The sequence below is a fragment of the Ranitomeya imitator genome, chromosome 7 (genome assembly GCF_032444005.1).
Source record: "Ranitomeya imitator isolate aRanImi1 chromosome 7, aRanImi1.pri, whole genome shotgun sequence".
Classification (NCBI taxonomy): domain Eukaryota; kingdom Metazoa; phylum Chordata; class Amphibia; order Anura; family Dendrobatidae; genus Ranitomeya; species Ranitomeya imitator.
In genome coordinates, this window is record NC_091288.1 from 182681073 (window position 1) to 182697887 (window position 16815).

General features: G+C 45.6%; 1 protein-coding gene across 1 annotated transcript in view; it reads left to right on the forward strand.

Moving 5' to 3' along the window:
- POLR3E (RNA polymerase III subunit E) overlaps window positions 1–15156 on the forward strand; it is a 32044-nt gene extending 16888 nt beyond the window's left edge. The window contains exons 15-21 of the mRNA XM_069734175.1: window positions 353–412; window positions 1788–1945; window positions 2471–2535; window positions 4679–5157; window positions 10399–10476; window positions 11097–11222; window positions 13672–15156. Of these exons, the coding sequence (XP_069590276.1) occupies window positions 353–412; window positions 1788–1945; window positions 2471–2535; window positions 4679–5157; window positions 10399–10476; window positions 11097–11222; window positions 13672–13728 (1023 nt within the window). The 3' untranslated portion in view covers window positions 13729–15156. The remainder of the gene's footprint in view (window positions 1–352; window positions 413–1787; window positions 1946–2470; window positions 2536–4678; window positions 5158–10398; window positions 10477–11096; window positions 11223–13671) is intronic.
- The last annotated feature ends 1659 nt before the right edge of the window (window positions 15157–16815 follow it).

The following is a 16815-nucleotide window of genomic DNA, read 5'->3' on the forward strand; positions in this document are numbered from 1 at the left end:
CACTTAGGGGCATTCCTGTCTCATTAAGTGATGGCATGAAGTTAGATTCCCCCTCTGGGACCCCCCATACGTTTTTTAGACTGCAGCCCCTTAAGTTTTTTCCTGTAATAATGACCACAGCTGCAAGACCTCTCCAGTCAGATGAATGGCGACTACTGCAATTCCCTTCACAGCCACGTGTTGGGGAGGGGGCTGCTGAGTAGGAAAAACTTGTGAAGGGGAATCAGTGCTGAGCCTCTCTTATTTTTAGTATTGATCCCGGAGATCATGAAGTCATGGCATATCCAAGAGTGAAGCCATCACTTAATAAGATGCAGAGCAAAGCATTGTCACTGCTGATTGTCTTTTGTAGATGTGGAAGTTCACACAAGATCGCTGGGTGGTGCGGAAGGAGGTGGCCACAGTGACAAAGGTAAGACCACTATAAGAGTAACATCCAGGCGGAATGGGTATGATGGACGTATCCTCACCGTTGTGTAGCACATGTGGCGGTGTTATGTAGCCGGCACCTACCTCTAACAGCAGCGACTGGTGTTGGCTACGTTCATTGTTATTACACCACTTAAATCTGTCAGTAGGATCCACCTTCCTAAGCCGTCTATGTGGACATGTATGTCATAGGAAGCTGAATAAAATGACACCTTGATACCTGCGATCTGATGTCTTCTTCTAGAGAAATCCAAATTTTTTTATTCTAAATGAGCTATTAAGATCTATGGGCCGGACATAGATCTCAAAGAGAATCCGCCTCTAGGGATTATTTTACATAAAAGGAGGAGTTATCTCTATAGGTTCTGGTATAGCGTCAGTTTCTGTGATTTGTTCATGTCGTTCCTCCAGACGCTGAGCTGTTCCTCTTTGCCTGTGTGTGCCATCTTCCATATTTCACCTTTTGTCAGGCCATGTAGGTTGGTGGCTTGGTCAGGCTGGTTTTCGGTGTTGGGGGCGCTTTGTGATTGTAGGATCTGGGACTACTACTTTGTAGATGAGCCTTGAATGACGGCGCCTTCTTCTGGATCCGCAAGGTGCAGTGGGAATCTGCCCAGCACCGGACGGTAGGACCTGTTGGATGTGCCCTGATGGACTTGGAGGAGGTGTTTGCAGGACTCTAGGTGGAATATTTCTGTAGGCCCAATGTCCCGACGTGACCAGTTTGGGTATGAGACTGGACCCAGACTTTGCTGCCGTTCGGAATGATGGGGGCAATGATGGTACCAAGGATTTTTAGTCAGACGGTTACAGGTGCCTTGAGATGGTACAGACGTCTTCTGTCTGTGTCTCCGTCTCTTGTGTTGGGCGTTGAGCACCAGGTCTGCTCATCGCTTGTTATAATCACACTCAGCAGAACTGATCTGTGTCTCAGTACAGACGCATCGTTGTAGCTCTCCTCTCATAGTGCTGTCTGCTCTGCTGTGGAGCTGTGCCGCAATACAACTAACACTTTGTCAGTTTCCATCTCACACAGCCGGTGTGGAGGGGGCAGGATGGACCCTAGTCCAGCGACCATGTCAGTGATCCATGGCCATCGTACAGGAGCCCGTGTGAACCTTCCGGAGTCCTCGTTACCTCCTCTGATTTCTAGGCTTTTAGTGACACGCATGACCTTATCCCGGCCTATTGGGCAGAGGAGACCCCAGAGCTTCCGGCCGGTAGGAAGTCGGCCGATGGCCATGGATCACTGTCCCGGATTCTGTAAATCACTTTGCCCATATCTTACAGCAATCGTAGTGTATACTGCTAAGTATTAATGCTACGAACGTAGGTTGCATTCTTGTTTTTTTTCCTAGCTCTGCCAAGAAGACGTGAAGGATTTCCTGGACCAGATAGCCATACCCAGAATTAACAAAGGCTGGGAGTTTATGCTGCCCTTTGATGAAGATTTTATGAAGAAGCATCCAGACGTGGTCCAGAGACAGTCTATGCTATGGAAAGGTATACAGTCCAAGTAAGTACAGCGTCACAACATCTGATGGCACATACGGGACCACCGATGAGGAGAAAATGTCACTCGAGGGAGTTCTCTTAAGAAACCTTGGTTGGGAAACTCTGTTCTGTGGACACCGTTCCCTCATTTTGGAAATCTGGGAAATTGAACTTGTGGACTCATCCTCTGCAGGGTTTGTCCTATCAGCGTGTCCTCTGGGTTACTTTAGAAGAAGAATAACAGGTATTCTTCTAAGACCCCAGAGATGAGCAGTCTCTTTACATCTGGGCTCGGGGGACACCGGGTGACATGAAATGAACCGCTCATTATTAGAAGGGATTTTACATTATTTTACAGCCAAAATCATGTGGGTTGTGTATGTGCGATCTTAGCTGTGCAAGCAATGGCGGTGGGGCTCAGGATCTCCCGCACAAAAGGATCCTACCCAGTGTGCCAGCTATAGTCCAGTGGTCTTCGTTGTCATACACGGCAGTACGAGCTTTCTTCTACATTTTGTCCAACATGATGTCTTGTCTCCTTTTCCAGGTTAGAGAAAGTTTTCAGTTTGTCTAAAGAAGATCTGATGTCCAAAAAGACAGAAACGTCTTCAGGTAATGCTACGAAATGCCAGCTTTGATTTTCGCATGGGTTATGTGGCTCCGAAATAGGCTGTTGGATGGATGGGATATACATACATTACTCATTCCTTATTACAACTGATGGTTGTCTCAAAACGTAAGAACTGTCTCAAAATACTATCTCTGAGCTCCTGTTTATGGATCTGTATCTGAAGACAGTGCTGCCATGTCTTACACTTACCCACTAACCCATCATAAGTCCCTGGGCACCATTGGTGTCTGTGGTTTGGCGGATCGGGAACGGACACCGTAATGCGGTTATGACCAGAATCTAAAAGCTCTTTAATAATTACCTCCAGGTATACCCTGCGCATTCCGTACATCTATGTCCTTTAACACTGGCTGACTTATCTTGGCTAGCCATACACAAAGATTTTGGGTGGCCGTCTAGGCCAACTCTCTGTGATCGTTGACGGGTGCTAACCGAAGGCAGCTTTTTTGGGGGGGAGAAAAAAGATGATCTATCGTATTGGAATTTTTACGATCTTTGTTCGGTTCTGTAGTTGGGTTGGCATGAATCAATCATGGATAATCGGCTACCGTGGTCTCCATAGATGGAATCCTAGAGCAGGCAGCAGATCACAGCAGTGATCAATGAGTGATTTCTAAACTTGCCATCCAAAATTACAACCTTTACATATCAGCAGTGAGTGACAAGTCCGTCAGAAAATATCCTACTACTTGGCCAACTTTAGAATCTAAAGGTTACATCAAAAGTACCGGGGTTCTAGAACTGTCCCTCAGAAAATGTCCGACAACTTGGCCAACTTTAGTATCTAAAGGTTACATCAAAAGTACCGGGGTTCTAGAACTGACGGCAGAAAATGTCCGAATACTTGGCCACCTTTTAGAATCTAAAGGTTACATCAAAAGTACCGGGGTTCTAGAACTGTCCCTCAGAAAATGTCCGACAACTTGGCCAACTTTAGTATCTAAAAGTTACATCAAAAGTACCGGGGTTCTAGAACTGTCCGTCAGAAAATGTCCGAATACTTGGCCACCTTTTAGAATCTAAAGGTTATATCAAAAGTACCGGGGTTCTAGAACTGACGGTCAGAAAATGTCCAAATACTTGGCCACCTTTTAGAATCTAAAGGATACATCAAAAGTACCGGGGTTCTAGAACTGTCCCTCAGAAAATGTCCGACAACTTGGCCAACTTTAGTATCTAAAGGTTACATCAAAAGTACCGGGGTTCTAGAACTGTCCCTCAGAAAATGTCCGACAACTTGGCCAACTTTAGTATCTAAAGGTTACATCAAAAGTACCGGGGTTCTAGAACTGTCCATCAGAAAATGTCCAAATACTTGGCCACCTTTTAGAATCTAAAGGTTACATCAAAAGTACCGGGGTTCTAGAACTGTCCCTCAGAAAATGTCCGAATACTTGGCCAACTTTAGTATCTAAAGGTTACATCAAAAGTACCGGGGTTCTAGAACTGTCCCTCAGAAAATGTCCGACAACTTGGCCAACTTTAGTATCTAAAGGTTACATCAAAAGTACCGGGGTTCTAGAACTGTCCCTCAGAAAATGTCTGACTACTTGGCCAACTTAAGAATCTAAAGGTTACATCAAAAGTACCGGGGTTCTAGAACTGACGGCAGAAAATGTCCGAATACTTGGCCACCTTTTAGAATCTAAAGGTTACATCAAAAGTACCGGGGTTCTAGAACTGTCCGTCAGAAAATGTCTGACTACTTGGCCAACTTTAGAATCTAACACAGGGGTGTCAAACTGCATTCCTCGAGGGTCGCAAACAGGTCATGTTTTCAGGATTTCCTTGTATTGCACAGGTGATAATTTAATCACCTGCAGAGAATGATTCCAGCACCTTGTGTAATGCAAAGGAAATCTTGAAAACACGCATGGTTTGAGGCCCTCGAGGAATGCAGTTTGACACCCCTGATCTAAAGGTTACATCAAAAGTACCGGGGTTCTAGAACTGTCCCTCAGAAAATGTCAGACTACTTGGCCAACTTTAGAATCTAAAGGTCACATCATAAGTACCGAGGTTCTAGAATTCATTACTATATTAAGTGGTGTCCTTAGTGTACATGACAGTAGATTGTTACCAGATCTTGGGCTTCATTTCTTGGTACTTTTGCTTTGTATTCAGGAGCTTCATCCACTGTGATCACCGGGGACCAAGTGTTGAGCTTAGCCAGAGCCAAAGCCAGGGAGAACCAGGAACGGTTGGAAAAGGATTTACTGAAAAAGAAAGAACAGACCAAACTGACCTCCAGCGTGACCGTTGTGGCGGACGTCCACATCAAAGAGGAGCCGATGAGCGACGACGAAAGCATGGACACCTCGACGTATGAAAGCTTCAATAACGGGCTGGTCAATGGTGTCCATACAAACGAGAACTCCGAAGAGTCCGTGAACGGAGAGAAGGATCTGGTGGCTAAAGAACTGGTGGCGTTTGTGGAGTCCACATTTAGGAGGCAGTATGTTCTGACCATGAATGAACTTAAGCGATTATTTAATCTCCACTTAGCCAGCCTTCCTCCCGGACATATTCTGTTTAGCGGCATCTCGGATAAAATGCTGCAGGAAACGGTTTTAAGTTCTGGCTGTAGACAGATCATGGTGCCTGTAAGTACTGTGCAGCATTTCACACTGGTCTGTCTGCACTTTCTTGGCTTGGTCACACTTATCTCTGCCCCAGCGTAAAACAATTTAATCTTTCTGCCTATCCGCACAGTAATGTTTACGGCGAGTCACAGGAGATGGCTTTCTCTACAACGATTCTATGGAGGTGGCTGCTGGCTGAAGAAGAGCTCTAGGTTCATCTCTCGGCCTTCTAGTAGCATGGTGGAAAATGCTTTTAAGAGAACACCCCTCTTCCTTTCTCCTTGGCAAAACTCTTATGCCTTGTACAAGAGGGTGATACATGACGCAGGTTACATCCCTGGATCATGCACCAAGAAGTGGTAAAGTCTTCAATAGAAGACCACTAGTGATGAGCGACGGTGCTGGGATAAGGTGTTATCTGAGCATGCTCTGATGCTAACAGAGTGTCCCCGGTGTGCTCGAATAGTACGTTCGAATCCCCGCGGCTGCATGTCTCACGTCTGTTCGACAGCTGCAACACATGCAAACGTAATCCCTGCATGTGCGAGACATGCAGCCGCAGGGAACGTACTATTGGAGCACGTCGAAGACACTCGGTTAGCACTCAAGCATGCTCAGATAACACCTTATCCCAGCATGTTCGCTCATCACTAAAGACTACCCAAAGAGTTAAAGAATCACTTCCACTAAGTTATTCATTGTGTATGCATGCATGTAAAGTAGTGTTAATGTATGAATATACTCACCTACTGCTGTTTTCTACAGTTTCCAGTAGCTTTTGCAATATAAATGCTGAGGAGGCCCCGCTATGTATGGCACAAGCTTCTGGTCCCCTAAGGGGACTACTAAATACAGTAAAAAGTTTTTAACCCCTTTCTGACCTCGAACGGGATAGTACGTCCGAGGTCAGAACCCCCTGCTTTGATGTGGGCTCCGGCTGTGAGCCTGCATCAAAGCCGGGACATGTCCGCCCGCCGCTATTAACTAGTTAAATGCCGCTGTCAAACGCTGACAGCGGCATTTAACTACTGCTTCCGGCCATCGGGCCGGAAATGCGGGCATCGCTGACCCCCGTCACGTGATCGGGGGTCAGCAATGCGTCGGCATGACAACCAGAGGTCTATTGAAGACCTCTATGGTTGTTGATGCCGCATTGCTTTGAGCGCCACCCTGTGGTCGGCGCTCATAGCAATGCAGTAAGTCTACTACATAGGAGCGATCTATGCATCGCTCCTATGTAGCAGAGCCGATCGAGTTGTGGCAGCTTCTAGGCTCCGATGGAGGCTATTGAAGCATGGCAAAAGTAAAAAAAAAAATGTTTAAAAAAAAAAAATATATATATATATAAAAGTTTAAATCACCCCCCTTTCACCCCAATCAAAATAAAACAATAAAAAAATCAAACATACACATATTTGGTATCGCCGTGTTCAGAATCGCCCGATCTATCAATAAAAAAAATATTAACATGATCGCTAAACGGCGTAGCGTGAAAAAAATTTGAAACGCCCGAATTACATTTTTTTGGTCGCCGCGACATTGCATTAAAATGCAATAACAGGCGATCAAAAGAACGTATCTGCACAAAAGTGGTATTAAAAATGTCAGCTCGGCACGCAATAAATAAGCCCTCAACCGACCCCAGATCACGAAAAATGGAGACACTACGAGTATCGGAAAATGGGGCAATTTTTTCACCAATTATATAAAAAAATAACCTAGACATGTTTGGTGTCTATGAACTCGTAATGACCTGGAGAATCTTAATGTCAGGTCAGTTTTAGCATTTAGTGAATCTAGAAAAAAGCCAAACAAAAAACTAGTGTGGGATTGCACTTTTTTTTGCAATTTCACCGCTCTTGGAATTTTTTCCCCGGTTTCTAGTACATGACATGCTAAAACCAATGATGTTGTTCAAAAGTACAGCTCGCCCTGCAAAAAATAAGCCCTCACATGGCCATATTGACGGGAAAATAAAAAAGTTATGGCTCTGGGAAGGAGGGGAGCGAAAAAAAAAGAAAATACCCAGGGCCATGAAGGGGTTAATATGAAAAAAAAAAAGTTAAAATCGCCCCTTTTTTTTCCTATTAAAAATAAAAACAAAAATGTAAAAATGCATTTTCAGAATATGAAATTGATCCAATATGAAATTGATCCAATCCGTTAAATGGCGTAACAAAAAAAAATCAAAACGGCAGAATTTTTTAGGGTCCGCTGCAATAAAATGCAGTAAGTGGAGAACATCGCGTGTACTCCAAAATGGTATCAGTAAGAACGTCCGCTCTGGGCGCAAAAAATAAGCCATAGATCCCGAAAAATGAAAACCTTATAGGTCTCCGAAAATAAAGACAAAAGCAAATTTACAAATTTCCGTATTTATTTTCACCACTTAAATTAAAAAAAAAAAAATTAAATGCAAATGTATTTAATTTTTTTTTTTTTTTTTTTTTAATTTAAGTGGTGAAAATAAATCTGGAAATTTGTAAATTGGCATTTGCGCTCTCGTACTGACCCCGGGGACCATATTGTTGGGTCAGTTTTACCATAAAGTGAACATTGGAAATAAAAAATATAAAAAAATTGTGAAATTGCACTGCTTTTTGCAATTTCAGCGCACTTTGATTTTTTTTTTTATATATCACTATATGACTAGTTGTCTTGTGCTGTGTAGTCCTCCTGCTGTGTAACCCCGCCCCCACCACTGATTGGCAGCTTTCTGTGTGCACTGTCAGCAATTTGCCAATCAGAGGTGTGGGCGGGGTTATACTGGGCTCAACATTCAGAGCTCTGCTAGATCTGCAGCAGAGAAAACGGATTTTTATCACAACTACACCAAGCAGCCCAGTAAGTGATATATCGCTGGAATCAGGGACTCAGCCCCTGCATCATGCTGCTCTCAGAATACATAGCAAAACCTACTGTCAATTTCCCTTTAATTCAGTTCACAGTTGTATTTATGTAGGGGGTTACCTAAGAGAATGAGAGGAACAGTACCCAGGTCACTGGAACACAGGAATGTTTTTCTTTCACAAGCTTTTATTGTTCCAGGCACCTTCTCTTATAATCCGACTAATCAGGTCAACGACACAATAGAATTCCCTGCATTCATCTTTACATGGCATTGATTACGGAATAATGACTCCGTTAATCCTTTATTTTCCTGCAGATTTGGGTAACAGTGCACCTATTCATAGGTTGTAACTCGGGAACACGGAGCTGCAAGTCTCCTAGAGTCCTGTGTGTTATAGAGGGGGATATATGAGCGAACGTGCTGGGATAAGGTGTTATCTGAGCATGCTCCTGTGCTAACCGAGTGACTTCACCGTTACTGAATACTATGTTCGAGTCCCCGCGGCTGCATGTCAAAGTCAGTCTGTTAGCACCCGAGCATGCTCAGATAACACCTTATCCCAGCACGTTCGCTCATCACTCATAACTAATTTTGTATTTACCCCCATGGAAAAAAAAACGTAGGGGTTTATACAGAATGTGACGTCTTGCTTGGCTACGTGGAGGGGGCTAGTACAAAACAAAAATGGTGCAGGTGCCTCTGCAGCCAATCAGAATTTGGTTTTCTGTCTAGTTTAATAAATGCATCACCCAGAAAATCACAATTCTGTGGCATCTATTCTCCTTTTGGATTTATTGTGGCCCTACACACTGTTTGGGAAAGGCCCAGACTGCACAGGAGCACGTGTCGCTGATGAGGGGAACGGTCGCTCACAGCAAAGTCCATCATACAATTCCGGGAAGAATAGTAGAGGAAAGCCGGAACTTAGACTTCTAAGAAAAGATGCTCCCGCACTTTTATTTTTTAAAATTTCAAAAATGCGCCCATATTAATTAATAACCAATTAAAAATGACCCCATACATTTTATAAATGTAATTAAAAAAAAAAGTAGTAAAATATCTCTGTATTTCTATCCTGGGTCAGTATGGGCCCATCACTGACCATAGCTCCAACCGATTGGTCATTTCTTTTCCCAGAAATGGAAACCATGAAACTACTAGTAGTGACGCTGAGGAGTGGCGGAGCCGCTGGTAGTGACGCTGAGGAGTGGCGGAGCCGCTGGTAGTAAAGCTGAGGAGTGGCGGAGCCGCTGGTAGTGACGCTGAGGAGTGGCGGGGCCGCTGGTAGTGACGCTGAGGAATGGCGGTTGGTGCTGGTAGTGACGCTGAGGAGTGGCGGTTGGCGCTGGTAGTGACGCTGAGGAGTGGCGGGGCCGCTGGTAGTGACGCTGAAAAGTGGCGGGGCCGCTGGTAGTGACGCTGAGGAGTGGTGGGGGCCGCTGGTAGTGACGCTGAGGAGTGGCGGGGGCCGCTGGTAGTGACGCTGAGGAGTGGCGGGGACCGCTGGTAGTGACGTTGAGGAGTGGCGGGGCCGCTGGTAGTGACGCTGAGGAGTGGCGGGGGCCGCTGGTAGTGACGCTGAGGAGTGGCGGGGGCCTCTGGTAGTGACGCTGAGGAGTGGCGGGGACCCCTGGTAGTGACGCTGAGGAGTGGCGGGGGCCGCTGGTAGTGACGCTGAGGAGTGGCGGGGCCGCTGGTAGTGACGCTGAGGAGTGGCGGTAGCCCCTGGTAGTGACGCTGAGGAGTGGCGGGGGCCGCTGGTAGTGACGCTGAGGAGTGGCGGGGGCCGCTGGTAGTGACGCTGAGGAGTGGCGGGGCCGCTGGTAGTGACGCTGAGGAGTGGCGGGGCCGCTGGTAGTGACGCTGAGGAGTGGCGGGGCCGCTGGTGGTGACGCTGAGGAGTGGCGGTAGCCCCTGGTAGTGACGCTGAGGAGTGGCGGGGGCCGCTGGTAGTGACGCTGAGGAGTGGCGGGGCCGCTGGTAGTGACGCTGAGGAGTGGCGGGGCCGCTGGTAGTGACGCTGAGGAGTGGCGGGGCCGCTGGTGGTGACGCTGAGGAGTGGCGGGGCCGCTGGTAGTGACGCTGAGGAGTGGCGGGGCCGCTGGTAGTGACGCTGAGTGGCGGGGCCGCTGGTAGTGACGCTGAGTGGCGGGGCCGCTGGTAGTGACGCTGAGGAGTGTCAGGAGATCAAGTGTGTGTCTATATATATATATATATATATATATATATATATATATATATAATTTTTTATTTCTCACTACACGGCGTTCATTCTAACAAGCAGTGGGGAGCCCTTTGACCCTTTTATAAGGGATTTATCCTGATAGTGTAACTAACAATAATAAAACCACAAAGTACTGCTAATGACTTGAGATTTGTCTTCGGTGTCTGAGGCTTTTTTCTGTTTTTAGTTCCCTCCTCAGAGCACGGCTACACCTGAGGAACAAAAAGTGTTTGCACTCTGGACCTGCGGGGACCCCTATGACAAGGTAAGATGGAGCACAAAGTATCTTGTGTGCACTGATGACACCGCTCCATTTAATAACCTGTAATAAACGGTTTTACTCTACAGCGACACATGATGGGGTACGCCAGCCTAAACAAGGCATTGCCTATCAACTAGTGGTAACTGTTAGGATTATTGTGGTTCCCAAAAATAGGACACCCATAGATTGCCAGATGGGGGGTCTGACTGCTGGAGCCGCAGGAGGGTGTTTTTTCATTGATGGGTATCTTTTATCCCCATTAACATGGAGTATTCGGTTGGACGCCTGACTGCTGCCCCATTCATTCTCTATGGGTTTGCTGGAAAAAGCAGATCGGCGCTCAGCAGCTCCAGAGGGAATGGAGTATAGAGAGAGGTCGGGCAGGTGCGCTGCTGCTACAAAAAAACTGTCCTTGTTTTGCCGATCACTTGTGTTCTCTGAGCCCCTGCCAGACTTCTCTAGCTGCGACTTATCTTCCAAAGAACGAAAAAGGATTGGCACTCTGAAATCGGATATGCCAGATCCTTCTCTCCACTGATGAGGTTGTCCACCATTAGGTCTTCAGTGTTACAGGGTCATTGGTCTCCACACTTAACATGAACCTTTATATGTTTGTTCCATAGGAACGACAAACCCTGCTGGAACTCTTCTCCAAGGGCCACCGCTTGCGTAGGAACGCCATCCAGACCAGGATGAGCCAGGAGTTTGGGGAAAGTGTCGGTAAGCTGCAGCTGGACAAGGTGCTGAAGGTAGGACGTGTGTCAGGAATGAGCCTTCTTTGTAAGCTTCTATGTAGAACCCATATTTTATGATGGCATCTAATAATTGTCTGCAAAACATTGTTCATATCTTCCCATTTGCATATTGCAATGTATTTTTGATTAACTTTATTATTGAGCAACTACAGAGCTGTTGGTCCGCCCAAAAGGTTAATAAACCTGAATATTTAAGAAAGTAAAAGTTTTGTCTTTGTTAGGGGAATATGTCTTTGTGCAGAATTATTAGGCAACTAAAGTGAGAATAGTAACCAAACAACTCAATATGCACAAAAGTGCACTTGACGTTCCCCCAAAAATATCAAGCACCAATATAGCCACCCTTCTATTCAGTAACAGTCATAAGCTCCATCTTTGGAGCCTGTTGACGATCATCTGTTTGGGCACCAACCACAACCTCCCAGATAGGCTACGTTCACATTAGCGTTAAGCTAATGTGCGTCGGGTTTGCGTTGGTGACGCATGCGTCATGCGCCCCTATACTTAACATGGGGGACGCATGCGTTTTTGTTTGTTGCGTTGTGCGACGCATGCGTCTTTTTTGCCACAAGCGTCGGACCAAGAAAACGCAACAAGTTGCATTTTTCCTGCGTCCGATTTTCGGCAAAAACCGACGCATGCGTCGCAAAACGCAGCGTTTTTGCGTGCGTTTTGCCGCGTTTTTGCGTGCGTTGTGCGTTGCGTCGCCGACGCAGCGGCGCACAACGCTAGTGTGCACGTAGCCATACTGATGAGAGAGATGACTTTGCCTTCCCCATAAATTTGCCATTTAAGAAGGGCCCACAGGGTCTCAGTACTGTTTAGGTCAGGTGAGTAAGGGGCCATGTAATTATTCTTTAATCTTTAAGGCCTTTACTGGGGGTCGAGCAGCGAAGACTTAGATGCTGCAAAGGAGCATTGTTCTGTAGAAAAAACATGTTTTTTCTGAAAGATGCATACATATTCCTGTTACGTTTTTTGAGGAAAACATCTTCTAAAAACAGGCAGTAGGTTTGGAATTCAATTTTGAGTTCATCTGTAACAAAAAAAAAAAAAAAAAAAAGTCCAACTAGCTAATTTTTAATAATGCCAGCCCATAACAGTGGCCACCTCCACCTTACTGGTGTCTGAGTGGAAGTGGAGGTGTGTGCCCGTTACTACTCCAACCACGGGTCCATCCATTTGGTTCATCAAGTCACTCTCATCTCATCAGTACATAAAATCATTAGCCAATTAGTATCTGTAGACATATTGTTCAAGTCTTGATGTTTCTCTTCTGTTTCTTGCTCAGTGATGGTCGGGTTTCAGCCTTCCTTACCTTGGCCGTGTCTCTGAGCACTGAAAACCTTGTACTTCTGGGTCTTGGTCAGTGGTGGTCGGGTTTCTGCCCTCCCTTACCTCAGCCGTGTCTGTGAGCGCTGAGCACCTTGTACTTCTGGGTCTTGGTCAGTGGTGGTCGTTTCACCCTCCCTTACCTCAGCCGTGTCTGTGAGCGCTGAGCACCTTGTACTTCTGGGTCTTGGTCAGTGGTGGTCGGGTTTCTGCCCTCCCTTACCTCAGCCGTGTCTCTGAACACCTTGTACTTCTGTGTCTTGCTCAGTGGTCATTGGGTTTCTGCCTTCAGTGCTCAGAGACACGGCCGAGGTAAGGAACACCTTGTACTTCTAAGTCTTGTTTAGTTGTGGTCCGATTTCTACCTTCCTTACCTCAGCCGTGTCTCTGAGCACCTTGTACTCTGTGACTTGCTCAGTGATGGTCGGGTTTCTGCCTTCCTTACCTCGGCTGTTTCTCTAAGCACCTTGTACTTCCGTGTCTTGCTCAGTGATGTTTGGGTTTCTGCCTTGCTTACCTCGGCCATGTCTGTGAGCACTGAACACCTTGTACTTTTGTGTCTTGCTCATTGGTGGCTGGGTTTCTGCCTTACTTACCTCAGTCATGTCTCTGAGCACATTGTACTTCTGTGTCTTGCTCAGTGGTGGTCAGGTTTCTGCCTTCCTTACCTTGGCCGTGTCTCTGAGCACTGAACACCTTGTACTTCTGTGTCTTGCTCAGTGATGGTCGGGTTTCTGCCTTCCTTACCTTGGCCGTGTCTCTGAGCACTGAACACCTTGTACTTCTGTGTCTTGCTCAGTGATGGTCGGGTTTCTGCCTTCCTTACCTCGGCCGTGTCTCTGAGCACTGAACACCTTGTACTTCTGTGTCTTGCTCAGTGGTGGTCGGGTTTCTGCCTTCCTTACCTTGGCCGTGTCTCTGAGCACTGAACACCTTGTACTACTTGGCTCCAGGGAGGTTGCAGTTCTGGACTGGAGGATAATGGCTTCCTGGTCTCTTCGTAAACCTTTGGCTAGTTGCAAGAAGTTAAAATAATGACTAAAATACTTGTCTGATAATTGTAAGAGTAAAGGAGACTGATCTGTATATTAATTTCTGATTCTTTTCCTAGGACTGTTGTGTGTGTTACGGAGGAATGTGGTATCTTAAAGGAACAGTACAGTCCTGATGGTTCCAGGGAACAGGCAGTAGAATAATCCAGTGGCCTGAGCCCAGATCGGATCTGTTCTAGATGACGCCCTCTTGGGCCCTTGCACCATCAAAAAATCGTTACCAAAGGCAGAGGATGCAGCACGCTGTATGGTCTGTGGAAGGAAGACTGTTCCCAAGAAGAAAGCTGCTCTTTTGAGGTCTTTATTTGCTTTTTTTTTTTTTAAATCCCCTTTGTTCTCTAACCTCACGTTAATATGCACGCCCAGTTGAGGAAAAAGATTGGGTGAATTTTGGGTTTACACACGTGCCAACATCCAAATCTGAATGACACGACTTTGACTGCAATAACGGCCTGAACAGATTTGCTCATAAGGATGAACTGACACAAGGAGATGTGCGCATGCGCCTCCATAAGGAAGGACGATGCCCCGCGGCTCTGCTGCGGTCAGCCAATAGGGTTGTCAAGTGCTGGCATTGAACTCGGAAGAATCAATAAGAACTGGAACTGGTGACATCGCTGGGAATGAGGTACCGCGTGAGGTCACTGGCTCCTAATGATGTAATTATTGGCAAGCACACAATAATAGAAATAAAAGTGACGAGGCCTAATCAACTACTGCTGGTTTCATCATTTGCCGCCCCCCGCCCCACTGTGTCCAGTTTACACTAAATTGTTAGACATATGGATAACCTGGTCCCCCATGTAGGATGTGTGGACCGTCAGGAGCAGGGAGACAGGATTTTTGGAAGTGTTGTGTTAGGATTCTCCTTTAATACTTTTTTTTTTTGCTTTTTATAACAGTAGGCACCTCTGATATTGATGACTTTTTCTAAAGATAGGCCATCGATATCAGATCAGTGGAGGTCTGACATCCTGCGGCTTCATATAAACAGTTTACAGAGTGGTAGGTCACGTATCATGCACATTAAAGGGAAGCGATCAATAGAAAAGGATCTATTCAAATCAGGTGTTTACATATATTTCTTTTTAATTTGTAATTGGGTTTTATTCATATCACAATCTGTACTATAAAAAAACTGGAATTTTTACATTTGCCATTGCGGCTTTTTTTTTCCCTAGACTCGTACTGTCTTTTCAGCAGGCTCCTTATCAGAGGCAGGATTACAATGACAGGTAATCCTCTATACACAGCTGATAACACAGGATCCACCAATCACAATAGGGGATGTCAGCTCCCCCTCCCTTCACAGTGATCTTTGCACATGCTCATTAGATGCTTCAGCACAAAAGCTTAGGGTTAACGTGTCCAGTGTGGCTAATGTACATGTGCTGACATCCTCCTTCATGGATATCAAAGTGGAGGCTTATAAAAAAAAAAAAAAACTTGCCTAATAATTTGAGTAATTTTGTTTTACATGAAAATAATGTAAATTATTACCTTATGTAAATAAAGGTGACAGGATTGTATGTCTTATTAACTCATCTGGACATTTACAGTTATTTTATGCCTTGTCTCCCCCCTCCAAAAAAAACAAAAACATCAAGGATATGATGCTAGAACCCCAGTGATGCAAGAACTCGGCTGCAATAGGTGTGCGCATGGCCTCCGCTCCATGGGCCTGATGGAAATAGCTGAATGCTGTACGGGGCAGTTCCATTCACCTGCAGATGTGGGACCACCAAAGCTATCCCATGTAGAACTTGATAACCCCTTTTGATATTACTATTACAGTATTTATTATTATTTGGCTCCTCCAGAGACTTGAACCCTCAATAGTCTGATTGCAATATATAGAACAAAACACAGTTACAGCACCAGACCCACCATCAGTACAGGAACACCGCACCAAGCTTAGTACAGCAATCAATTACCAATGTAGATTGTGGAGGCTGACCTTGTATCACATGAACCTACAATTTACCATTATGTCCTTTACTATGGGAAATAGGTTAAAAAAAAAAAAATCTATCAGACTAGATTGCACAGGTGTAACACAGGCAGTATCAAACAGTTACACGAAGGTATCTTTATAGTTATATGCTACTGTACAAAAAAAAGTAAAAACAGAACTGAAAGGGGAACCTGCACAAAGCATAGATTGATTTTGCAAAATGTACGTTACAATAAATCTTAATGTACAGGATTTTCTGCTTTGCGTCTTTTTAGATGCTTTTGATAAAGAAGGGAAAGCCAGCGAACTAATATCCTGTGTTGTGATGAGGATGACTACCTAAGACCTGAAGAAATGTCTGAAGATTTTGGCTCTGGTTCTTTATCGGTGTTAGTGCTACCTGATTAATTAAGAGGCGGGTATCTGTTAATGAACGAGAATAGTCTGATAAGTGGGGTGCGCCTCCACACCAATCTTACTCCAGTCAGGGACTGGAATAAAGTTTCTGGCAAAAGAAATATCATGGCCCCAGCTCTGCCAAGTCATGACACCACAGTTTTTTTGGTAGGTGTGGATTAACCCCTTTCTGCCAGCTGACGGAATAGTACGTCAGCTGACAGATCCCCTGCTTTGAGGTGGGCTCCGGCGGTGAGCCCACCTCAAAGCCGCGACATGTCAGCTGTTTTGTACAGCTGACATGTGCGCGCAATGAGCGCGAGCGGAATCGCGATCCGCCCGCGCCCATTAACTAGTTAAATGCCGCCGTCAAGCGCTGACAGCGGCATTTAACTAGCGCTCCCGGCCGCGTGGCCGGAAGTGCTCGCACTGCGGACCCCCGTCACATGATCGGGGGTCAGCAGTGCATCGTCATAACAACCAGAGGTCTCCTTGAGACCTCTATGGTTGTTGATGGCCGATTGCTTTGAGCGCCACCCTGTGGTCGGCGTTCAAAGCAACCCTGCATTTCTGCTACATAGAGGTGATCTGTACTTCACCTCTATGTAGCAGAGCCGATCGAGTTATGCATGCTTCTAGCCTCCTATGGAGGCCATTGAAGCATGCCAAAATTAAAAAAAAAAAGTGATTAAAAATATAAAAAAAATAAAAAATATATAAAAGTTCAAATCACCCCCCTTTCGCCCCAATCAAAATAAAACAATTAAAAAAAAATCAAACATACACATATTTGGTATCGCCGCGTTCAGAATCGCCCGATCTATCAATAAAAACAAAGGATTAACCTGACCGC